The 24,840-nt window shown below is 46.8% G+C and overlaps 1 protein-coding gene across 3 annotated transcripts in view; it reads left to right on the top strand.

Moving 5' to 3' along the window:
- Plch1 (phospholipase C eta 1) overlaps window positions 1–24,840 on the top strand; it is a 158,024-nt gene that overhangs the window by 74,916 nt on the left and 58,268 nt on the right. For all 3 annotated transcript variants that reach the window (XM_076867327.2, XM_076867326.2, XM_076867325.2), the window contains exons 2-5: window positions 6,547–6,693; window positions 9,660–9,903; window positions 16,080–16,209; window positions 17,493–17,663. In XM_076867327.2, the coding sequence (XP_076723442.2) occupies window positions 6,547–6,693; window positions 9,660–9,903; window positions 16,080–16,209; window positions 17,493–17,663 (692 nt within the window). The remainder of the gene's footprint in view (window positions 1–6,546; window positions 6,694–9,659; window positions 9,904–16,079; window positions 16,210–17,492; window positions 17,664–24,840) is intronic.

The raw sequence follows: 24,840 nt of genomic DNA, 5'->3' as shown, positions 1-24,840 counted from the left end.
TGAAATTGTTCACAGAAGCTGATCCCTTTAAGTCACTCAGATTTACTCTAATCCACGGAGGCTGGCAGGAAATCAATTCACATTTTCCCTGTGTCTTTTTGCTGAGAAGAATCTCTTGCAAAGGAATATTTGCTTGCTAATGCACAGTTTGGTGATCAGTGTCCCGGAATAGGCATGGGGCGTGGCCATGACCCTGTGTGTGAAAATCTGTCTCAAGGTGACCTTTGCAGCAGGGGTGATTTTGCTTCTTGTCCCTTCCAGAGGATGGAGGTAGGAAGTATATGAAGTACACAAACACACTCACAAACATGTAAACACGCCTATACACGTGTGTGTAGATTGCTTTCTGTGTTTGTATATATGTCTTACTTGCTGTTTTCACCCCCCTTCATGGTATTATTAATTTAATTTTAAGTATGTAGGACACTAAGAGGGATTTCCCTCTTCCCTTACCTTTCTAGTGTGTTCTCTCCCTTCTTTATGGGCAACCAGAGTCATCTTTTCCTGGTTTATCCTTCTCATGTTTCTTTTTGTAATGATAAGTAGTTGTTTGCATATTTTAAAAAGTTCCTGGGCCACCTGTAATCCCAGTGACTGGGGAGGCTTAGGTAGGAGGATTGCAGGTTTGAGGCCAGCTTCCATGACTTAGTGAGACCTTGTTTGAGGATAAAAAATGCAAAGGTCTAGGTATATAGCTTAGTGGTAGACACTTGTCTAACGTATGATGTTCTGAGTTAAATCCCCAGAACCAGGGGAAAAAAAAAAAAAAAGAAAAAGAAAAGAAATCCCAGTGTTTCATCACACCAAGGTCGCACACTTTTTACCTGTTCTTTCACATGTGCCCTACTGGCCTCTCCTGGAGACTCCAAGCCTGTCCTCAGAGGCTCCCTCCTCACGGGGCTGCTCAGCACTCTGGTGTTCGCATGTTCACATCATTTTCTCTCGCCGTCTCCTGGTCAGGACCATTTTTGCCCTAAATGCCAGTGGAAGGGTTCAGCAGGATGTGGGGGAGGAGGAGGAAGGAAAAGGAACAACACTGACACTAATACACCTCAAAACATTGTGCCAAGCCAGGGACACTGGCCCAAGAGATTGTGCGAGTTCCCTTCCGCGAGGTGTCCAGGAAGGGCGTCTGTCAGGACAGAGGTCCATGCTGTCCAGGGCTGTGGGTGGAAATAGGGGCGACTGCCAGAGGGCACGAGGCTCCTTTGTGGGGTGATGGAGATGTTCTAGAATGAGACTGTTACACCCTCTGTATATGCCGAAATCACTGAATTAATTGTACCTTAAAACAGGTGACATATCACATCTAAATTATACATCAGTAAATCTGTGTGTGTGTGTGTGTGTGTGTGTGTGTATGTGTATACATGTTTGTATATATAATCTGCTTGAGGGATTTAATAAACTGATGACCCTAAGGAAATTCTACTTATTTTAAATTGATTGTTCCAGAAGGGATTGATTTAATCCTCTAACAGAGTTGGAGTCTCAGGGCCTTGTAGACCACATTGTTATGCCTTTCGTTTAACAGCTGAGACTCTGGTAAGAGTTTTAAAACTCTAATTGTGTAATAAAGTTAGGAATGTGGTCCTCGGTTCATCTGCTCTGCTCTTTAACTATTTATGCTGCTCCGGTAGGCAGCCATTAAGATAATTATTAGGACTGTGTGAAAACATGGAAAGCTGTTTATAATACAGATGGAAAAGGCAGGGTGCCAAGTGGCTTAAATATCACGATTCCAACCAGGGCAGCGGATTAGCGTACACGTGGAGGTCTGGAGCTCACAGGCAAAAACAGTCTGTTCGTGCTGGGATGGTGGCTGTTTTGCTCCTAATAGTCCTGGACGTGCTCCATTGTATCCAAACGAGCTTCTTTTCTCAAAATATTAAAGCCACTATGTGGAAGGACAGCCATACATACACTTATCAGTACCTGCTGTGACGTGCAACCTGCATCTGGCAGAGAACCTAGCACTAGAGGCTGTTTGATGAGGCCAGGCCACACTCAGTCCCTGGACCCCTTCCCTGGGGTACCTGGAGCGAAACCTTCCTTGTCCTTTCGGATGCAGCCTACTATCTGCTTGAGGACTGCTATAGAGGTGGTCACTGCTGTTATCCTGGAGGTGGAGCTTGAGGAAAGTGACTTAGGCTGATATAAGTGATTTTAAAGGGGACTGGAAGAATAGTTTGACTGCATTGTTGCTGATTTTTACTTGCTAGAAGGAGTTACAAAGGACGATCGACAGTGCTCCTTCTTTGGCTAGCTTTGCCATTGTAAGGGATTTTATACAAGGTTTGGGGAAGAGAGAAGTGGGTTAGATGATTCTAAAAATTTCATTGGATTCAGTTTTTCAATTTGACTGTAACCAGAAGACTTATCTGCGATGGGAGGAGCAATTAGGGAGACAGTATAAAGCAGTCGCATAAGCAATTTAAGTGACACATGGCTTCAGACCCTGCACCACAGTCCTACCTGCCAGCCCTGAGCAGTGGGTGATGCTTGAATGCCACCGAGCGTTCAAGGCTGAGTCAGTGGGGTTAAGGTGGAGCTAATGAGTATTTAATATTAAACGCACTCTTCCTGAGGGATGGAGCTCCACTTTCTAAGATGCTGGGTTCATCTGGGTGCTGCCTGCCAACAGAAAGGGGCATTTATTAGCTCAAGTAACTGCTTCTCCTCTTGCCTCACTGTGCTTTTCCTTGTTGAAATGCTGAGGTGTGGTGGCCATAGCAGTTCTCTTTCAGGGAAAAGCAAAGGAGCCAGGAAAGGGAGAGGAAAGCAGTGGCAGTGTGTTAGCCAGCTTTCTCTGCTGTAACTTGTACCTGAGACAAGTCAATTTAAAAAGAGGAAAGCTTTATCTGGCTCCCAGTTTTGGAGATTTCAGTCCATGATCAGTTGGCCCACTGCTTTTGGAACTGTGGTGAGCCAGCACATCATGGTGGAGCAAAGCTTCCTGCATGACAAGCTAGGGACTGAAGAAAAGAGGAAGACACCGGAGTCCATGGTTTCCTCCAAACTCATGCCTGCAATGAGCTAGCTTCTTCCCCCAAGGCCCCACCTCTTAAAAGGCCCACCACCTCCCAATCATAGCACCCTAGACTGGAAGCCAAGCTTTCACTGAGTCTTTGGGGAGGGAACATTTATCCAAACCATAGGGAAGTGTGAACTCAGTAGAGGACCCTGTGCCAGATACACAGGCGGTCTTTGCTGTGAGATCTTGATGGTGTAGTAATTCAGTTTTCCATGCTGGTTTGAGCAATTTATTTTCCTTCCCAAAGAGACTTATTCCTGAACGATGTCTTGATTCATCCAGTCCTTTGCTCAGAAATGTCTTCCTTGCCAGTGGATCAAGCCTCATTGTACCACATCCCCAGCCCACAGCTTCGCAGTGCTCAGCCCCTGGGGTCCTGCAACCTGTGGGTCTTGTAGTCTTTTCTCCCCAGTTGGAGGCTGGCCTGCTCCCTCACCTCTGCTGCTATTCCTGTCCACAGTCTTCATTGTTCTCATGGTTGCACTTCTCCCTTTCCCAGCCTCCTGGCTTCTGTTTTGGGGCTTTGCCTCGTATTTCTGTCTTTACTTCTGACTTGGCGTTTATTTTTGAAGATTTCAATAATAAAATAACCTGTAACAGTCGTGTCTTGGCTCAGATGCTGTATAAAAACACCACAGGCCGAGTGGCTTAATAGTAACCGTTCATTTCTCCTGGTGCTGGAGGCTGGAAAGTCCAAGGCCAATGCTGATACACCTCTGAAGTCCTGGGTAAGGTTCTTCTCCTGCTTGCCAATAGTTGCTTTCCTGCTACCATATCCTCCTGTGGCAGAGAGAAGGTGGGGAGAGGGAGGGACAGAGAGGGAGAGAATGTGCTTCCTGCAAGGACACTAGTCCCATTGCTGAGGCCCCACCCTCTTCCTCAAACCCAATTCCTCCCAAAAGCCCCATCTCCAGACACCAGCATGTGGAAGGTTAGGGCTTCAATCATGATTAGCTACGTTTGTAGAGTTGACCAGCCAGACCGTGCTTCTGGTACTTTTCATGAATTAGCTAATTCAGTCCTCACCGTGACCAGGGGGCACATGACATCAAGATCCCTCTTTCAGATCAGGAAATGGAGGCGCAGAGAGGTTAAATAACTTGCTCATGGAGGACAGCTCCTAAGTGGAACAGCTAGAGTTCTCTCCCAGCTGTAGTTCTAAATGCCATCAGTACCTATCTTTTTAGATGCTCATTCTCTCAAACTAAGTTCTGGGTCAGCTGCCCAGAAGGCTCCTTGCCCTTTGCTCACCCCAGAGGGTTGCCCTGGGAACTGTCTGTTTAGGGCTAACTACTGCTGTCAGGTGTTGGCAGGTCCAGGGCTTTTCTGGACCTTGGCCTTGGCTTGACTGGGTGGCTTTGTCCTGATGCCACTTCTCACTCTAATTGCCTGTGGGAGATGTCCAGCTCAGGATTCCACCCTGGAGTGCTTGTTGCCGAACCAACTGGGTGCAGCGGGGGAAGCTCACAGACTCAAGGGAAACCAATCTCAAGTTGCTTTCTGCATTCAAATGAGCACTTTAAGTCCTCCTGATACGGGTAACTAGAATCAGAGCTGAATCCCATTCCCCAGGGTGAAGATTGAACACCCCAGAAATGCTGATGTAAGAGCAAAGAGTTTCATTTAAAGGATAGAACAGAGAGACAGAGACAGACTCCTTCGCAGAGGAGGGGGGTCCAAATCTGGTGCCCAAGGGGGTGGGGGTGTCCTGCCCCTTTTATAGATTTTAGGTTTCCTTTCTTATGCCTTCTCCTCTTCTTATCTTGCCTACCTGACTAGTGACCAAAAGGTGGGCCAAAAGGTTGAGTGATTCAAGGGCAGGAAGAAGCTGCCCCAGGGTACAGGCAGGAAGGGAGGGACCCAGGTCCCTCATTAACAACCCCTTGCAGGGAGGAACAATTCCCAGGAGTCAGGTAACCTTGGTAACAGGTTGGAGAAGGGGGAAGTGTCCTAAAGGTATTAGCATTTCCTTTTAAACCAGGCCCCAAGTTCTGGACCCACTAGTCATTCCTTACCTACTCTGACTATTGTTTGCACCCTCCCTCCCTCCCTCCCTCCCTCCCTCCCTGTTTCCCTCCCTCCCTCCTTGTCTCCCTCTCTCCTTCTCTTCCTCCTCCTTTTCTCTCCCTCCTGCAGTTTTCTTAAGCAATATTTTTGTGACTTGAGTGTTTGATGGGATGAGTGAAGGTGACCTGTGCATCATGCTCCTGCACTGCTAAATCCTGGCACTCTGCTTGCTCATGCCTCCCCGATTTCAAGGGAGGACAAGGCTCTTCCTGGGGTGGACATCTAGGGATGTGCTGATATTACCTGGGATGGGTTCCCCTTGCAATGAGATTTAGCTTGGATCAGGTCATCATTCCTAGTAAAGGCAACATACTGAGTCAGGAAAGCTGGAGTCCAACGCTGCCAAAGTTTGTTTATTGTGCTTCTTTCAGATGGCTTCCAACAGCATCCATTGGGGGAGGTGGATGCTCAGCACTTCATATTTGGAGTGCTCTATTTCTACCTGATCTGTTGAAAAAGGAGTGTTTTGGAAGACCATTGCAAAACTTGCAGAGTCAGGGGGAAGTGTAATGTTTGTCCTTCTTGGGAGAGGTCCGGTGACAACTGTGGTATTTTGAGGTGGCCCCTCAGGAACCTCTCTGAATGCACTCTTGTAGAAATGACTGCTTCTGGTTTTCGTTCAGTGATCTGCTCAGGATGTCTGCCCTTGGGAGGGAGTCAGAGTTGCTGCAAGCTGAAGCTGGGTGATTGACAGTTCACCAAAGCTATGTGGAATGGGTGAGGAGCGGTGGCATAGGAAAAGGGGGCCAATATTGCCAAACAAGGGGAGTGGGCAAGGACAGCAGATGCCTCTGCCCTGCAAGGTTCTTCCCAAAGCAGGCTGGGTTTAAATGACAGCTTTGCCTCTGACAACAAGTGATTTGGATGCTGCCTGAGTTCCAGTGCCAAGTTATTCCTCTAGAAGGAAAAATCTTAGCAGTTTAAATGCATCAACAAATGTTTTCATTCATTTGTTTTTTGTGAAAACTTGATGCTTCGTGATTACATTGAAACACTTATTTAACTGTTTTCAAATATGCACAAAAATATAATAATATGAATCCCGTGTCACCACTGTCCAATTTTAACAATGTCATTGGCCACATTATTACAAGGTCCTTTTACAACTGGATGTATAAAAATCACAGATTTAACATGTCTGCAAACCTGCTTTAGTATATCTAAGGGGTCATCAGTCTTATAGCAAAAACAGACTGCAACACAAATAATGCCTTACTTACCTGGAAATAGAATTTTATTTTTGTCTACAAGGCTTGTTAGTGGCTATAACTAACAAGGAACTTGCCAGTTCCTTAGCAAGTCTCTTTTCAGATCACCTCTGCCCAATCTGTCTCCTGGGCCTCAAAGTCTTTGGGGTGAAGCAGAGGTATCTCTGACTGTAGGGTCTGGACACCAGTGTGCTGGGCATTGTGTGAGAGCTCACCCTGCTCTGATTTCTTTTGCAGTTGAAAGATGCATGAGTGTCATGCAGTCCGGGACTCAGATGATCAAGCTGAAGCGTGGGACCAAAGGGCTCGTCCGGCTCTTTTACCTGGATGAGCACCGGACCCGCCTCCGGTGGCGACCCTCTAGGAAGAGCGAGAGGGCAAAAAGTAAAGGCAGCCTTTGATTTCTTTGCTTGGATGGACATGGTAACCCTGGGCATGTGGGCTGGGCCTTGTGGGAGCTTTGCATTGGTGGAACTTCCAATGTTTTACAAGTTTTTGGATCCCTTGGTTATGGATATTGAGTCCATAAAGGATGACTCTCTTTGGAGAATTTGAATCCATAAAAGTTCATCCATGAATATTGTAAATGCTAACATTTCCCCTGTGTTGAGGTGTAGGTGTGTGTGTGTGTGTGTGTGTGTGTGTGTGTAAAGTATACTGTAAGATTTTTATAGCTGCAGACCTTTATTTTCCTATAAAAGGTAAGGGATGTCATAAATCCAATGAGCTTTAAAGTGTATTGCTGTATTCTGAGCACAGTAAACTGATTAATGAATTAACAGCACTGTTTTTTTTGTTGTTGTTTTTTGGTACTGGGGATTGAACTCCAGGGCACTCAACCACTGAGCCACATCCCCAGACCTTTTTTATATTTTATTTAGAGACAGAATCTCCCTGAGTTGCTTAGGGCCTTGCTAAGTTGCCGAGGCTGGCTTTGAACTTACAATCCTCCTGCCTCAGCCTCCTGAGCTGTTGGGATTACAGGCATGCACCACCATGCCCGACTAACAGCACTGTTTTATGGTATCAAGTAAAATTGTTTGGATCTGACTCCTAGATAAAGCTTCTTTCTCCCACACTGTGTGAGTCAGTGTTTCTCCAGAGAAACAGAATGAATAGGATGGGTGGGTGGGTGAAAGGAAGGATGGATGGATGAATGGATGAACAAGTAGGTGGATGGTTATTAGGGGATTTGGCTCACCTTCTTATGGAGGCTGAGAAATGATACAATATGCTATCCACAGGTTACAGAACCAGAAACCAGTGGCATGGTTCAGTCTGTCCCATGCCATGAGCCTGGACCCTGAGATCTTGGGGCTGCTGATGCTAGACCCAGTGTCTGAAGGCCGAGGCCCTGAAGCTCTGATGTCTGAACAGGAGAGAATGGGAGTACTGGCTCCAGAAGAGAGAGAGAATGTGCATTTCTTATGCCTTTCTGTTCCCCCTGGGCCCTCAGTGATTGGGTGTTGCCCTCTCGTGTTGGGAGAGGCTGATTCAAATACCACTTCCTTCCATGAAACCTCTTACAAACACACCAGAGAGAATGCTCTACTGGCTTCCTGGAGACCCTCATGGCCAGGCAGATTGGCATCTAAATGAACTACCGTACATGCCCCTGTCTTAGCAACAAGTCCTGTTGAGTCCTGTGACATGGCTCTCATCGGCCCTCCTTCCTGTTTCCATGGCAACTCCTGGGTCCAGAGCCTGTTTGCCTTTCGAGTTGCCAGTTGCCCTGTCTCCTAACCAGTCTCCACCATGCTGGCTTCCTCTGTGTTTGTCAGTAATAAGATCTCGTCTAAATCAAGCTCCCATGATAAACAGGTTTATCACCCCACCTACCGTGGAGCCCAGAGATGGACAGGACTGGGCCGGGGGCACTGGTCTCTCTCTCTCTGTCTCTGCAGCACACTTGGCTCTGCCCTGTGTGTGGCACTGCCATCAAGGCAGCAGTGTGCCTCAGCTGTGCCAGGCCTTACGACCTGATGTGACAGTGGAGAGACAGAAGGGACCTTCTCTTCTGGCCTCTTGAGGGGAAGAGAACCCTTTCCAGACCCTTCCCTCAAGACAGACTGCGCATGTCTGCTCAGGAAGAACTGGCTGACATGCCCTCACCTAACCACGCCCCCCCCCCCCCCCCAGGAAGTAGAAATGGGGCCCCAGTGGCTTTGACCTGCCAGGACTTCCCTGAGGCTGAGCTGAGGTTCCCTTCCCTGTGAGTTGCTTGGGGTTGAGTGGATACCAGAGTAAAATGGGATCCTGTGGTTCACACAGAGTAAGGGGTTGATGGTGCACACGGGCAGGCGGTAGGATGTGCCGCGCTTCTGGTTTCTGCTTAAAAATAAAGAAACAAGCCAAAATAAATAAATAAACAACAACAAAGAATTCTGGAGTTATCCCAGCCACTGCTTCTCTGATCCAAACTTCAGTGCTTCAGGGCCACTGTATTCCTAAAAGGCAGGAACTCCAAGACCTAGCCTTTGACTTCTTTCCAACTTTATCTCCACTTATCCTCCCTCCTGAGCTCTCCAGTTCGGCATGCACGGCCTGCCCAGCATCCCTGGGGTGGGCCTGTGTTCTGTGTTTTCCTACTCCTTCCTCTGGGGTGCCACTTCTCCAATCCCGCTCTACCCCCACCACCCTGGGTTCTCTCTACCAATACCAAGCACTCTTAGCTTGCTACTTAGTTGCCAGTAAGTTTCTTTGCTTTTTATTTTCTATCTTCTCCCACACTTTTCAAAACAGCAGACAGTTCTGAGTCTTCCTCTGCTTTCTGTCCATAACCAGGTAAATGGTAGCCTTGACATATTTATCAGTCTCCTTTTCCACCAGCCTTCTTGCTCTGTGGGCAGATGGATCTTTCTACTCTAATTTTCAACTCATCCTGAGTCACTGCCCAGGAAGGACATTGTCAAAAATACTCAGGAGCTGGGTGCAGTAGCACACACCTATAATCCCAGTGACTCAGGAGGCTGAGGCAGGAGGATCATGAGTTCAGAGCCATCTTCAGCAACTTACTGAGGCCCTAAGCAGCTCAGGGAGACCCTGTCTCTAAATAAAATACAAAACAGCCCTGGGGATGTGGCTCAGTGGGTAAGCCCTCCTGGGTTCAATCCCTGGTACTAAAAAACAAAAAAAATCTCAGTAAAGTGTTACTTGAAGAAGTTTCCTTACAGAAGACAGCAGAGCCAGCGTTCAGCATCTGAACTAAAAATCACAAATTGCAGGCAGTGAAGTTTTTTGTGCTTATTTTTTTTTTTTAATCTCTAAAATGATTTTGCTGTTCTTATTTCTCAATTGTCTCAGTAACTGACTTCACCTGCTATGTGACGGTGTGTCTTGTTTCCCTCCAGTCCTTATCGATTCCATTTACAAAGTCACCGAGGGCCGCCAGTCTGAAATATTCCACCGGCAGGCGGAGGGGGGCTTTGATCCCAGCTGCTGCTTCACTATCTACCATGGCAACCACATGGAGTCCCTGGACCTCGTCACCTCCAACCCCGAGGAGGCCCGCACCTGGATCACGGGCCTCAAGTACCTGATGGCTGGCATCAGTGATGAGGATTCCCTCGCCAAGAGGCAGAGGACCCACGACCAATATCCTCCTAGAACTGCGCATGTTGTAGTGATCGGGTGGACGAATGGGTCTCATGGTTACAGCTCCATGGTGCATATCCCTGCTTTGAACCTGTCCACCCCCTCCTCCCTCCCAGGGCTTCATTTCTGAGTTTTGTGCATGTGTATCTGGGTTGTCTGGTTGACTTGGCTGTGTTCCTTCCAGGCCATGAGACTTGAAGCCCCTCTCCTTTCTTTCCCCCTGCACCCTTCTCTCCCCTCCTCATCCTCCGCCAAGAAAATGCACATGTAAAGCCACAAAGACTCGGCTCTAGGGACTCGGGCAGAATTCTCTGGAAGAGACTGAAGTTGGCTTCACAGTCTGAGAATGAAATATTGCCTCTAATGAAATATTATGGCCTATTTTGAGTGTTGGTTACAAATCAACTTGTAGGTTGATTTGGATTAGAGAAAATCTTGTTTGGTCATCAAGTTAGTTTAATTTAACAGATATTTGAGTTCTAATATATAGCAGGCACTAAGCTTCTTTGACTTTTTTCTCTTTTTAACTTTCAGTTTGGAAACTGAACTGATTGATTCTCAGGAGGAAGTTACTTGTCCTTCCTCTCTTCTTCCCCCTTCCCTCCTCAGTGTGGGGATTGAGTCCAGGGCCTCACACACAAGCAGGCAAATGCTCTTATCACTGAGCCACACCGCAGCCTGGAAGTTATTTTCTACTTTCCAACACTTATCCTTTCAACACTGCTTGAGAAACAAGAACACGTCTAATTCTCCATGAACCTGATCTTCTGAAGGCAACTCCCCTCCTGGCTGGGGGCTGGGCATGTGGCATGGCCTCTCTGGCCTCACGTTCCTGTCTGTAAAGGAATGGGTGGGTCAGTCGGCCTCTTTGGCTCCCTTTTCTGCCCTTTTGCCTTAGAAGATGTAGCCACCCCTGAGGTCACAGGCATCTGGCTTCATTTTCCCAGGCGTGGTGAGAGCTTTGTGCTGCTCAGGCCTGGCTCAGGGTGTAGCTCAGCAGACCCATGGAGGGACCCCGGCTGTTAAGGCCTGAGTGGCTGAGCACTGAGCCATCGGTGTTCACGGTGTGCAGTAGATGCAGGTGGGATCACAGTGCATGAAGTGCAAAGGTAGGACTCACTTTCTGGGCTTCCACCTGGCCGTTCAAGCCTTTACCCTTTAATATTTGGTACAAAAATAAATGAGTGAAAACGGAATCCGCAGGGCCACCGGGGGGTGCAGGCAGCACGGGCTTCGAGGACACGGCTGGACGTGATCAAGGGCACATGTTTTCTCCCAAGTGAGGGGTCTTCAGTGGTGCCCTCCCAGGTCCTGTGCCCTCAGCATGTGGGCTTGGCCAGCTCTGGTTGAAGGAGCTGCTGCTGCTTCAGCAGCAAGCACAGCCCTGCCCAGGAAGCAAAGGTGCTTCTCATACCTTTTTTTTTTTTTTTAAATTTTTTATTCTAATTTGTTACATATGATAGTAGAATGCGTTACAATTCACATTTCACAGAGAGCATGATTTTTCTTATCTCTGGTTGTACACAAAGTATATTCACACCATTTGTGTCTTTATACATGTACTTGGGGAAATGATGTCCATCTCATTCCACCATCTTTTCTACCCACTCTCTCCTCTCTTCCTCTCTTCCCTTCCCACTCCTCTGCCCTATCGTGAGTTCTTCTATTCCTCCCATGCGCCCCCTCCCTACCCCACTATGAATCATCTTCCTTATATCAGAGAAAGCATTTGGTTTTTGGGATTGGCTAACTTCACTTAGCATTGTGCTCTCCAGCTCCATCCATCTGTCAATATTTGTCATGAGACATCAAATCTGAGAATCTAAAAACTCAAATCATTTAAAACCATGATAAACTCTCCACATGTTGGCCTGTTCCCATGAAAGAGAACTGTTGTTTCAAAGCAAAACAAATGAGCAGCCATTGCTTCTCTGTGTGAAGCCCTGCTAGACTTCATGGAACACGGGGAATCTGCTGCTGCGCTCAGTCTGCTGTGATCTGTTCTTTGGGTTGAAATTCTGAAGGACACCCAGCCTCAGCAGACGCCACCTTGCTGACTAGGAGTCCTGAGGACGGCCGAGTTGAGGCGGGATCCACCCGTCCCCCTCAGTTCCCAGCCACATGAAGCCACAGGGCTCTTGGATGCCTGAGCACAGCTGGAGTTCTTCTGCAAGGAATAGGGAAGCCAGAGTTCTGAGGCCATCAAGGGCACATCTGCAGAGCCTTTGGTCACTTAGAGAAGTCTAGGTCCTGACCTTTGCGATGACTGTGCAGGATGGGCCTCTTCTCACTGTGCTGGGTGGTGATTCTTAAGCCTGAAAACTGTCCAACAGCAAGCACAGCCAGATGTCATAAGGAACAATGTCATGAGAGACTTGGAGGCAGTTGATGTGTCTGTGAAGGGTGGAAAAGAGGAAAGAAGAAATTAATGGGTGGAAACTATTGTTCAGTTCTTGAAACAGGAAAAGTTATGTTGAGACAGGGAGCCATTCTTGTTCAGACTTGTCCAAGTTTGATAAGATTTTAGTATCTTTTTTTTTTTTATTTTTAGTTGTAGATGGGCACAATACTTTAATTTATTTTTATGTGGTGCTGAGGATCAAAACCCAGTGCCTTACACATGACAGGCAAGTGCTCTGCCACTGAGCCACAAGCCCAGTCCCAGATTTTGATATCTTAATGATGGAATGATGTCCTCCATTAGACAGTCTACACTAATTGAGGAGGAGAGATTCGGGATGTTTATGGTCAGACTTCCCATAGGACTAGAATGTTTACCAGTGAATGAATAAGGCGAGTGACGGGCGCAGATGGCTGACAGGGAAGCCCCTTGCATCTACAGCAGGAAGTGATGGTTTCTGCAGTCGTCACCCTGTGTGGAGCCTGCATGGTGCTCAGGTGTGTCGGAAGTGATGCAGCGTCAGGGTGGGGACTCGACCCCAGGGCTGTGCTGTGGGTCCAGCCCTGCTCTGCCATGTGCTGTGGAGTCTGGGTGACTTGCCTCTGTGATGTGCCGGGGTGATAGTCACAGAGCTGACCCGGCACAGGTATGTGGAGATGGAACCAACTGGTGTAAACCATGTCCTCAGAACACTGCCCAGCCCACAGTAGGCCCTTTATAGATGAAGTCATTATGCTTGAGAGGTCAGGAGTAGCAGTTTTTTACTTTCCTACTCAGATAGGAAGTCCTAGCTGTCAGCCTCCCCAGTGACGGAGGTGACTGTGGTGTGGCACCTAGCCTTGGTGCTTCCCGAGGGAGGCCCTTCTCCTTCATTTCCTCACCGTGTCCCCTGATGCCAGGATGGAGGTCCTGAGCCTATAAGGCTTCAGACATCCTGAAGACTAATGGAGCCTTATTCCTTTCTCTCAAACTACAGGGCAATTTTGGCCCATTACCTTTGTGTGTGTGTGTGGGTGGGGAGGACACTGGGGACAGAACCCTGGGCTTCACACATGCCAGGCCTGGGGCAATGCCACACACTGTACCAGAGCCACATCCTCGGCACTTAATTTTTTTGTTTTTTGTTTCAAGACAGAGTGTCACTAGGTTGCTGAGGCTGGCCTTGAACTTGCGATCCTCCTACCTCTGTCTGTTGAGTAGCTGGGACTGCAGGTGTGGCCATGGTGCCTGATCCATCACCTATTTTAGGAGGCTTCTGAGTTAAGAATGGGTCTTATATGGTTGAACAGTAGTAAAAGAAGAAGAGCATTTTGTGAAATGTAAAATGGTTTAAAATTCAGACTTCAGTGTCTATAAATAGTTTTATTGGAACCCAGCTGTGCACATTCACATATGTACTGTTTATAGGGCTGTTTTCACGGGACAGTGGCTGAGCACAGCATTTGTAACCAGGATCAAATGGTCTGTAAAGACTTACGGTTGGGCCCTGGAGAGGAGCAGCCACCCACCTGGCCTAATGGGGCCCTTGGCTCTGCACAGTCTCCTCCGGCTTCTTTCTGGGAAACACAGTCCATTCCATCCAGCTCTACCCCCGGGTTTCTCTGCAGAATGACTGTTCCTCCTCTTGCAGTGGTTGAGTGCTTGGCTGAATCGTTGCTCCAGGGTTTTCTTGGAATTGGGGTTTCCTTTTTACAGCTACTAGGAGATACAGAGCACCACACCTGCAGTTGCATTCAGTGTGACTGTCGCTGGAAAAGTGGATTTTCCTTCCATAGAATCGTAGAGTTGAAGGGATCTTGAGGTCATCCAGCTGTGCTCCTGATACTGCAGATGGAGGGACAGAGGCTCCATGGGTGCCGAGTGCTGTTCCAGGCGGGTCAGCTTGGGAACAACACCAGGGTACATTTCTTGGTCTGAGTCCACTCTCTCTGCCGTATCAGGCCCAGGTCTCCTCAGCTAGTGGCCAAGGCCAGACGTGGCAGGTGCTGAGTCCTTGCAGAGCCTGTACTCGGGGTGTGGCCATCTCTGCCTTCTTCTGGAGAAGTCTTAGAGAAATTTTGATAAAGAATTTGAGAATTAAAGGATGAAAATACTGGGTCATGGGACCCAGTAAGTGACTTCTTTGTGCCCCGGCTGAATGTTGTGGGGCCAGAGCTGTGTCATGTCTACCATGAAGAGAAGTGGAGCTCACAGAGCGGGCCCTGTGCACCCAAGATGAGAAACCAGTTTGGCCACTTGCTAGCCATTAGCCCTGACCGCTCTCCCTTTAGGGTCTTGGCTACTCTCCTCTTGACTCAGTTGATGACCCCCTGAACCAGGCAAGGACAAACCAAATCTGAAAAGACTGGGCTCCTGCATCTACTTAAAAATGGTGTAAAGGGAGCACAGCCTGAAACGTTTCCCGTAAGCTCTAGAAGGAAGGTGATGGGGCTTCTGTTCTCTCTTTCTGTGGCTCAGTTTCCAGAGCCCTAATTTGAATCATTTAAGAAATGTAGGTGTGCTGCCTTATGAGTTGAGCCGAGTTAATGCTTTGAGTTAAAATGGAAATCTGTCTGTCAGTGTCACCCCTTGGTGTAGGATTGCCCAGCCGCCTGCTGTTCCTTGCTGCCTGCCCTCGCTCAGATCCTCTGGTTCCTCTCCACCGCCTTCATTCTTTTCTCTTCATTGCCTTTCGCACTCTGAAGCTTGGCTTGGTATTCTCAGCACACATACCACCCTGCTGTCTGTAACAGGCTCTCCGACAACTGTGAGGCATCCGTGTTTAAACCCCCTGCTAGAAGTTAACTGGAAGTGGTCATTTTACCATTTGTTTTGCTTTCCCACTATGGAAAGCCATCCAAGGCTCATCCCAGGGAGGCTCTGGTCAAATCTCAGCTCATATGATAGAATCCTGTCTGTCTAAACTCAGCCGCGTTTCCTCCTCCACCGGGTCTCACGCCTGAGCATAGAGGACAGACCCTGTGCCGGGGCTAGTGTAGGACTGGGACTGAGAAGAGAGCTGAAATCTGGTACCAGAAGTGTTGAGAAGGTAGTGAGGGTGGATAAGGGACACAGGAGAATGCCAAGCCCATGTTTGCTATGTGGGGGTTCATGGTGGAGGGGTCCCTGCCCAGCATATGGAGCCCTCACACTGGCTGTCCCCATTGTGGCCATCTCTGTGCCTCTTGTGTGAAGAACTCCATCCAGCTCCAGCCTGTGTGCTAATAAGGACACAAGGTCTGTGCCCTAAGCCAGGTGGCATCACCAAGGAAAACTGGCCATGCAATGAGAGAGATGATGATTAAAGCTGTGGAAATATTTTGAGTTTATGGCATTTACTTAAGGAAATGTGAATGGAATGCTAGAGCAGAATTAGAATAAGAATGTAGTTTTTTCTCTTACAATTGATGAAATATTGTGTTTTTGCAAGAAAAGTTTTAGTATTTAATTTGGATGAGATTAGATGACAGAAGGTCTTGGAATCATCCAGTTTGACTCTCCTGCTGCTGTGGGGGCTGGTCCTCTGTTGGTGCTGGGAGTATCTCGGTCGGCAGGGTCTCTCAGGTATCTCTCCTCCAGGTCTTCTCCACATTACTGATGACTGCCCTCTTGAGTATCTGTGACAGCAGGTCGTTTGCATTTTTTGTTTTCTTTATGGTACTGGGGGTTGAGTCAGAGATCTCCACCATGGAGCCACATCCCAATCCCTTTCATTGAGACCTGGTCGTGCTAAGCTGCTGACAGAGCAGTTTCTATTTTGAGGCGAACCTGAGTGTTTTCTTTGACCTTGCCGCATGTGGGTGAAGCAGACCTTCGAGGAGGCTGATAAGAACGGAGACGGCCTGTTGAACATCGAGGAGATACACCAGCTGATGCACAAGCTGAATGTCAACCTGCCCCGGAGGAAGGTCCGGCAGATGTTTCAGGTACGCTGTGGCCGCTCGCTGGGCTTACCCATGCACTAGGGATCGTCAAAGGGCCATTTTGTTGGAAGCAAATACATCTTGGTCTGGGCTATCTTGTTCTTTTTTGCTTCATCAAAGAAAAAGAGCGTCGTGCACTTAATACACACTCCCAGTTTGATTCTGCAGGTGCTTTTTCATTGCTGCTGTTTTCAGGGAGTAATTAGAAGTGCTCTTCCTGACTCTAATGGAGTACCCTCCATCAAATCCCTTGGGAGGACAGTGCTGCCTCCTCAGCCTCCCTCTCAGGGTTGCTGTGAGGTTGAGGATAACAGCAAAGACCAAGTACTGAGAGCACTTGTCCGAGCCCTGCAGAGCTCTCTGTCTGTTCCCATGAAGTCTGGCAGTGCTGAGCTCCTACCCTCTAGTGTGCATCCATGTTAAGAGACATGTGACCCTGTTGATGAGCCACTGAGGAAGTCCTTGAAGCATCCTGCTGGGGTGTGGTCCTCAGTCTAAGGGCAGAAGCCAGCTCTGTTAATTTTAAGTCAGTAAAAGACAATGCTACACTATGAGAAATGAACTAGAATATTAATTTCCAAAGGACCTCATTGCAGATAAGTCATATGCAATATCCAAGTTTTGCAATGACTGTCCGTTTCAAGTGAACAGGTAGGTAATATATTGTTCAAAAAGAAGGGAAATGCGGTGTCTCCTCTCTCCTTCCTTTTAATTTGTGGCACTGTAGATTAAACCCAGGGCTAAGGTTTTAATATATAGTACATTTATTCACTTATGTATGTTTCATATCCTATTTGTAAAAATATTCTATTGCTTCTGTGGGAGATTTTGTCTTGCTTTGTTTATAGCTTTCTTTGTTGATTTATAAGTTTTCTGTGGTTAGAAATGAGTTTGCAGCCATGTGTGGTGGCACATGTCTGTAACTCTAGCAGCTCAGGAGGCTGAGGCAGGAGGATCACAAGTTCAAAGCTAGCTTCAGCAAGTTAGCGAGGTCCTAAACAACTCAGTAAGACCCTGTCTTTAAATAAAATTTTAAAAAGGGCTGGGGACGTGGCTCAATGGTTGAGTACCCCTGGGTTCAGCTTATATAAGGTTGATTCTTTATAACTGGTGAAGCTCTCTTGGTGGCCTCCTGGGAGTCGGGCTTGAGGGAGCTCCAAGGGTGCTTGGAGAGAACATGCCACCCCACGGCGTGAGTGTGGGCTCTGGAGCACCAGTGCTGTCTTTCTGCGCTGGAGTTGCACTCTGAATCTCTCACTCGGCCCCTTGTTCTGCTCCCTTTCCAGGAAGCCGACACGGATGAGAACCAGGGAACGCTGACATTTGAGGAGTTCTGTGTTTTTTACCGAATGATGTCACTGAGACGAGACCTTTATTTGTTGCTCCTGAGCCACAGTGATAAGAAAGACCACCTGACCGTGGAGGAACTGGCCCAGTTTTTGAAGGTGGAGCAAAAGGTATCCTTCAGCTGCTGATCAAATGTCCATTTAAAAATGATTGTGAGACACGTGGCTCTCACCTGGAGCTGGGTTTCGGTGTGTTTTAAGTCTAGCATAGAGGGGGTAAATGTCACAAGCCCGCAGAAATCGCATGGAAGAATCATTTCACACGTTCTAGTAGGCTTTAAGAGAGGAAGTGATAAATTGAACACTGGGTTAGACGATTTTTAACTTAAGCATACTGAGTAAGGGTATGTGTATTTTTCTACAAAGAAATGAATGTTAATTAAACATTCCATTGTTTTAGATTTAATGGAAATGTGTACTTTATATTACTACTATGAAAAATCCATAGCATAATTTATATATTATATATTTATGTTAGTATACATTTGTATTAATAACATAAATTTATATTTATACTAATATAGCTAAGCCTGAATATGAATTATTAGCTATTGAACTAGGATGCAGTTCTTAGCTAGCATTATAATAGGTCGTTGATAATTTAAACATTTGATCATGTTTAAAGGATAGTAAATTGGGGCCTGGTTGGCAAAGGGAATTCCTAAACATATTTAATTTGGAATGTTTTAATTCCATGCTATATAGGCTGAATTACAGTCCACATAGCTAGTCTTTTCACAGTGCTGTTTTTAATATATCCTCAAACTCCATTTGTTTCATATTAGTCATAGGAACCAATGAATACTTTGTTAAAGGGTTTTGACATTTTATATTATTAGCCTTTTGGGGGGAGGTTTTGGGTTGACTGCAGTTGATGAGATTTACTTTTACTTTTCTTTAAATTTATGGGCTTGTAGTCTTAGTATAAGAGCTTCTTATCTCCTTTATTGGTTTGCAGTCACAGGCATGTGACTCTGTTGGAATGGTAAGGTTGTTGAGTAATCTGGATCACACTGGGTAACTGGGAAGTCCCTACTCTTCTAAGCACCTGCACAAATAAACCCCTAGCCTATGCCCGGGCTCCCCTTTCTTTAAGGGACAACTCGATGGAGATCCGGTTCTCATACTGTAGCGTTCCCCTATGAAATGCATGGTTCAGTGGTTGTTCCTATGTTCACAGAATTCAGTGTTTTCAGTGTTGCAGAAGAATTATCAGCAGCAGCCCCTCCCTGTTCCTCTCTCCTCCCAGACCTTGGCAACCCCTAGTACTTCCTGTCTCACTGAGGTGCCCATTCTGGGCAGCTTGTGAGCAGGGTCTCACAGAACACATGGCCTTTGGGCTGGCTTCTTTCATTCAACATAATGTGTTCAAGGTTCCTCTTGAAAATGCAAATCCACACCAAAACTTGTGCACCTGTTCATAGTGGCATTATTCATAACAGCCCAGAAACAGAGCCCACATGTCAGCTGATGGGGGTTAAGCAAGGGTGTAGCCCCCACATGGTGGTCAGCCATCAGAAGTAACGGGTGGGGCGCTGTCACCTATGGGCTCGTGGGTCTTTGTGTGCACAGGCTTTCAGTTCTGTTGGTTGTAGGCCCAGTGCAGGCCCTGGGGGACTTGGTTCCAATACTTCTGGGTGTTGAAGGAATTTCTTGGGAACCAGAGCATGGTTGTACCATGGCACCTCAGTGACTAGAACCTTGGCTCAGTCTTCTCAGACTGGAGGTCACTTGTCACTGACTCCAAGAAGCACAGCCAACCAAGGGCGCACCTGGTCCTTTCCATGAGTTCCTTGCTTTCAGGGCCAAGGATGGTTGGGTTATTAGGGAAGTCAAGCTCGAGTGGGTGTTTGCTTGGTAACCTGCAGGTTAATTCTCACCCTATCTGAGCACTTATGTGTATCCGAGGCATTGTGCTCAGTTGTGGGAGTGGGCCCATCCTACCCTCAGAGCTCAAAAGAAAGAGACCACATTTTTTGATATTTTACAATTTTGAGAGTCTATAATAAGAGGAAAGAAAATGCTAAGAAGTAAAACCACATATTTCTTAAAATTTGCTGGGTTTTCCCTTTTTGATTCAAAATAAAACCTATAATTTAATTGATAATAATTATAAAATTTTAATAATAATTATGCAATGTTGTGGTTTTGGACATTTTTGCTTTTAAAAAGTACCTTTGTTGAGATACTGAAATATTAATTAGTAACACATTGTTAATATGCATGAAGTCATGCTCATTTAATTTTGGTATTAATTTGAATTAAATTGAGGTTTTGAAGTGATTTCCAACCCAGGGTCCTTCAGCTCTTAACATTCTTTAATTTTCTCCTTCTTAACCCAGAAGATTATCAGTCATACTTGCCAGAGGCAAACCTATCAAAATTCATATCCTGACCTGCAGGTTCAGCTTCTAGATCCCTAAGTGGCTAAAAGGTCTCACCGATTCAGACTCTGCTCTGGCTGAGGTGGATAAGCACCTTTGTGGTAGTTCAGTGCAGAATTTTGAATTATTTCTATGTGTAGATTAATCTGGTGATCAAATTCTCCAACTTTTTGCTTTAGCAAGAATGAAAAAAAGCAGGGAAAAAACCCCCAAAACCCACATATGGCCCTCTGTATTGTTAACCAGTGAGATGCAGGGTCAGGTCTTCTCATGGTGTTGGGATGTATCTCCATCAATGCTTCATGAACACAAAATATTTGTTTCATTTTATAATGAAGAAAGCAGTGAATGAATCATAAGCTATTAAGCAAATCATTTTTGGTGCAAATGTGGCTGCAGAATGGCAACTTGGAATTGGCTTGATTGGCCTTTCTTTGGATGGCAGGGCTGAGTATTTTTCTCTGTATATTTTTAAAACGTATTTTTTTTTGGACTTTATTTGAAAGACCATTTAAAATACAGAAAATGTGTGTGTATTCTGTCCTGTTTTTGTGGTGTGTGTGTGTGTGTGTTAGAGTGAGAGAGCCGGTGGGGTTACTGACAAGGAACCAGCAGGGACAGATGCTGACCACTTTGTCACAGGGTTCTGCTCTGTAAGTGCTTTCAAGAACCAGCCACTAGCACAACAGTGTTAGCTCTGACTGGAGAGATGGCTGTACCCAAGTAGGCAGTAGTTTTAAAGCTGTTCTTGACATCCTCAGTCCCCAAAGGTAAATACATTAAACATGTTTTCTGAGACTGTGTTTCTTTTGTTCCCTTTATCAGTGGTTCTAATCACCTCTGTTCAAGCAGGTTAACATTTGCTTTGGTGTGAAGGGGTTTTTTATTATTATTACTGGACTGTGTGTTAGAATTGGACATACAGCTGTGCCTACTCTGTGACTTGCTGGCAGAACCTCTCTCTTGATTGGTGTCATAAAATGCCCTGTTAATGATACGGCCTTTGCTCAATGGATGTGAGTATTAAAGAGATGTAGATGGAAAGCCTTGGTGTGTTGCTTGCTGGATCCACTGCTCAACAAATGGATGTGTTGACTTAATAGCACATGTCCAGCCACTTCCAAGGGGCCACTTGGGGTTGTGAGGGGCAGATAGCCCTACACACACTTGATATAAGTCACACAGGGGAGGAAAAATTGTCTTATCTCACCCCTCACATAATGGGTTCGTGGGCTGAGTCTGTACAACAAAAGACAAGTCAACAGAGAAAAGTGTACACATTAATTTAATAAGTTTACATGGCACGGGGAGCTTCATAAGGAAATGAAGGCCCGAGGAGACAGGGGACCTGTGTGCTTTTATGGTAGGTGTGAGGAAGCGAGGGCAGTGTTGGAGAAGCTGACCACAGGACAGAGGGTCTGATTTTCTGGGTGGTGCTGGCAGGTTCCTCTTGGTGTCTCTGTGTCTTGGCTCTAGGTAGAGGAAGGACCTTTCTCCAGCAAGGGTCTCCGGATGAGCTCCAGGGGAGTCAAAGGCCAATTACACAATACAGCATAATTATTAGGGGAGGGGGCTGGGGAGGCCAGAGAGACCCTCTTGCTGTGCTGTTTCTCGAATGCTGAGAGGCTGTGTATTGGCAGCATTTCTTGGACCCCATCTCTTCTACACATGACTGGGATATTTTTCTTCTAAATGACTTCTCCTTTGCCCACTCCCCCACATCTGTTGTATGGCATAGTAAAAAATCTATTTGGTCTTTGTCTCTCGTTCTTGGCACAGAGCCAAGGGCTGCTGGGGCCCTTGGGATTTCCTGTATGGTAGGAGAATCTTCTGTTGCTTATGAGCCCCTCTGGACCAGACCCAAGTCCGTGCTGATGAGGTAGCTGTTGTGGACTCCCAGATAGCTTCATGATGGGGCAGGGGCAGAGGAACCACCCCAGGACTGAAAGGTAGGGAGGAGGCTGGCTATATTAACCAATGGCCGATGATCTATCATTGCATAATGAACCCGCCCCCCCCCCCTCCCTACCCCACTGGGCTTGGGGAATTTCTGCCTTGGTGAGCACAGCAAGGTCCTGGGAGGCAGGTCGTCAGAGAGGCGTGGATGCTGTGCCCTGTGCCCCCACTGCCAGATGCATGCCCTCTTTGGATGTTCCTGAGTGTGTTCTTCATGATGGATTGACAACAGCATGCAGAGCACCTCCCACCCCCCACCCCCACTTCCCAGCTCTGCAGGTCTCTCTAGTGAACCCCTGCACCTGATGGGGACATGAGGGACTAAAGAAAACCATCTCCTTTCTAAATCTGGACAGTGTTCTCGGCCTCTTCTGCCAGGCTGCTCCTGAGCCTTGTCCTCAAGGCTCACAGCAGGCATCCTGTGAGTCAGTTCAGCCGGGACTCCCACCAGGGATGGCCCATCACACTCCCATCGCCACCATCAGGTGATGCCGATCACCTCCGTCTGCTTTCAGCAGAACTCCTGTTGGGTCTGTTGAGCCAGAACCTCTTTTGCTCCTAGTGATTTTGTACCCACTGGCCTCCGCCCAGCTCCTCCTCTGCACTCCACCTGTCCCTGCTGTAGTCATGCCTGAGCCCGGCTCCGCACCGAGGGGCCTTCCCCAACCCAGCAGTTCCTGATTAAACTTGGTTTTACCTTTTGAACTACCATCTGCCTCTGGTTTTGCATTGACAGAACCTCCAAGTTGACAGTCAGTCAGGTGGAAACATGGGCAGCCAGGGCGCCCCTTTTTATCTGCATCTGCAGTGGGGGGTTCCTCAAGGCCCAAGAGCTGTCTCTGCACCGACCGACCGCACACTGACTCTGGGTGGGTGGTGGCATCTGCACACACTTCTGGGCGGGTGGTGTCAGCCCCCACTGAATTGCTGGATATCCAGTTAGTCCTGGATTGAGGATTGAGCCTTGTCAGTATTTTACTTTATTACTAAAATCACATATTTTAGGAATAATAGGTTTGATTTTTATGAATTTTGTTATTGCTTTCTTAAGGATTGAACCAGATAGTGTTAATGATATGTTTTATCAAAATCAATTATTTTAATTATGGTTTGATGATTCAGCCAAGGTAGAGATTCTCCATTAGCAAAGTGACCTGTAAGAGAGGTAGAAATGGGAATGAAGTAATTGATAAAATTAAGAAAATACTTTTGCCCAGAGACTCTGCCTTGGCTTCCTCTCTGCTCCTCTGTAGGAAGGACCTGCACCTAGCACTGTAGACTATAGTACCTGGGGGACGTCAGGATCGTCATTGATCCTGAGCCTTTTTTCTTACCTGTACAAAGGGGAGCTGATTCCTGCTTCTCTTGCCTCACAACATCAAGCTGCAGGTGGTGGCGACAGTGAATGTGAAAATCCTGTGGTGGAGACGATCCCAGTGCAGCAATGTGAGGAATTAAAATGTGTTCAGCCACTGGCCTCAACCTGTTCTGGCTGCTGGGTGACCCCAGGTCATTCGAACATTAGCCGTGGGTGTCACTTGCTAAGGGCACATGTTTATCCTTCTTTTTGATTATTTTGACATTCTGTGAGTAAATTTTAGTTGGGGAAAGCAGAGCTAGTGTTCTGTGGCATCTGCCCCCTGGCAGATAATTACTTTTACTTTAATTTTCTAAATTAGCTTGAAGCTACTTGCACGTGGGCACAGTCTAATGTGCAGCAAGAGAGTCATTAGCCAAGAGTTTGATGGGTTTTGCGTTTTAAAACTGTATTTTCACAATGTGACAAATTTGAGGCAATCAGATGGTCGTATGGCAGGAATTAATTGTCTTCTGACAGCGTAAGATCCCAGCAGACCCCAGAGTGTTCAGCTCCTCCAGCTTTACTGAGCTGCCAGATGAAGTACCACCGCTGGCCGCATGGGCTGCCGAGCCAAGTGAGGTCAATGTTGGCCCCAGGGTAGATTCTTACTCTACCAGAGCTCTCTGAAAATGGAATCCATGCCTGTGACAGGTGCAGTTGATATTTAATTAGGACTTTCACCCTTAAAAATGTGGCTGTGCCAAGGGGAATCCTCCCTGTCTCTCAATCTGGGAAGCAGGATCAGTCAGGCAAGCTCCCTACAAGGACTCTCTCCTCCTCTCCTGCTTCTTGTGGACTGAGGAGGAAGGACGAGGTGGCAGGAAGGCCGAGGTACCATCTAGAGTATTCCCAAGAGTGCAGCCTCCGTACCTGGGAACCAGAGGTGGCCTCTACACTGCCAGCTGTCATCTGAAATACACAGGTGGACGGTCAGTGCCGGGCTTTCTGGAGGTGCCAGTTCCCAGGCCAGGAGACCTCTGTCCTGGGATGTGCCTGACGTAGATCTATACGTGACTCTTTTGTAAAAAGTTGCCCCTTTGTGTTCTTCTAAAATGTTTCCTCAATCCATCTGATTCAATTATTCCTGTCTTTGTGTCCTCTCTTTCCTTACCCTTCTCTACGGGTTGTGGTCATTCCAACATCTCTCTTAAGAAATAATTACAAACTCTTCTTTGCTTATAACTATCCCCCTTATGGTACTGGTCTCTCTCTCTCTCTCTCTCTCTCTCTCTCTCTCTCTCTCTCTCTCTCTCTCTGCTTTTCCTTGTGATGGAAGCATTTTTTAAAATGTTCTTTTCTGAATTTCTGCATCTCTTTTCTTATTTGCAATTAAAGCAGTTGAGAGACCTTTCAGAGTAATTACATCTGGTGATTATTTTGTTGCCTTGGCTATAGTTCCAAAATGACATTGTCTATGAAACAGTCATAGACTCAAATGTGGAGAAATTTGTGGTTTAATTTTAGGATGGACTGGAGGTTGCTGGCTTGGGGAGGTACACAGAGATGGTAGTTGTCTGTTTCCGTTGCAGATGGCATGATCGTTCATGTATCAATGTTTCAACGTTCCCTTGTGAAATTATCCAAAAAT

This window comes from Callospermophilus lateralis, chromosome 10 (genome assembly GCF_048772815.1).
Source record: "Callospermophilus lateralis isolate mCalLat2 chromosome 10, mCalLat2.hap1, whole genome shotgun sequence".
NCBI lineage: Eukaryota > Metazoa > Chordata > Mammalia > Rodentia > Sciuridae > Callospermophilus > Callospermophilus lateralis.
This window is presented reverse-complemented; position numbering and strand designations above follow the sequence as displayed.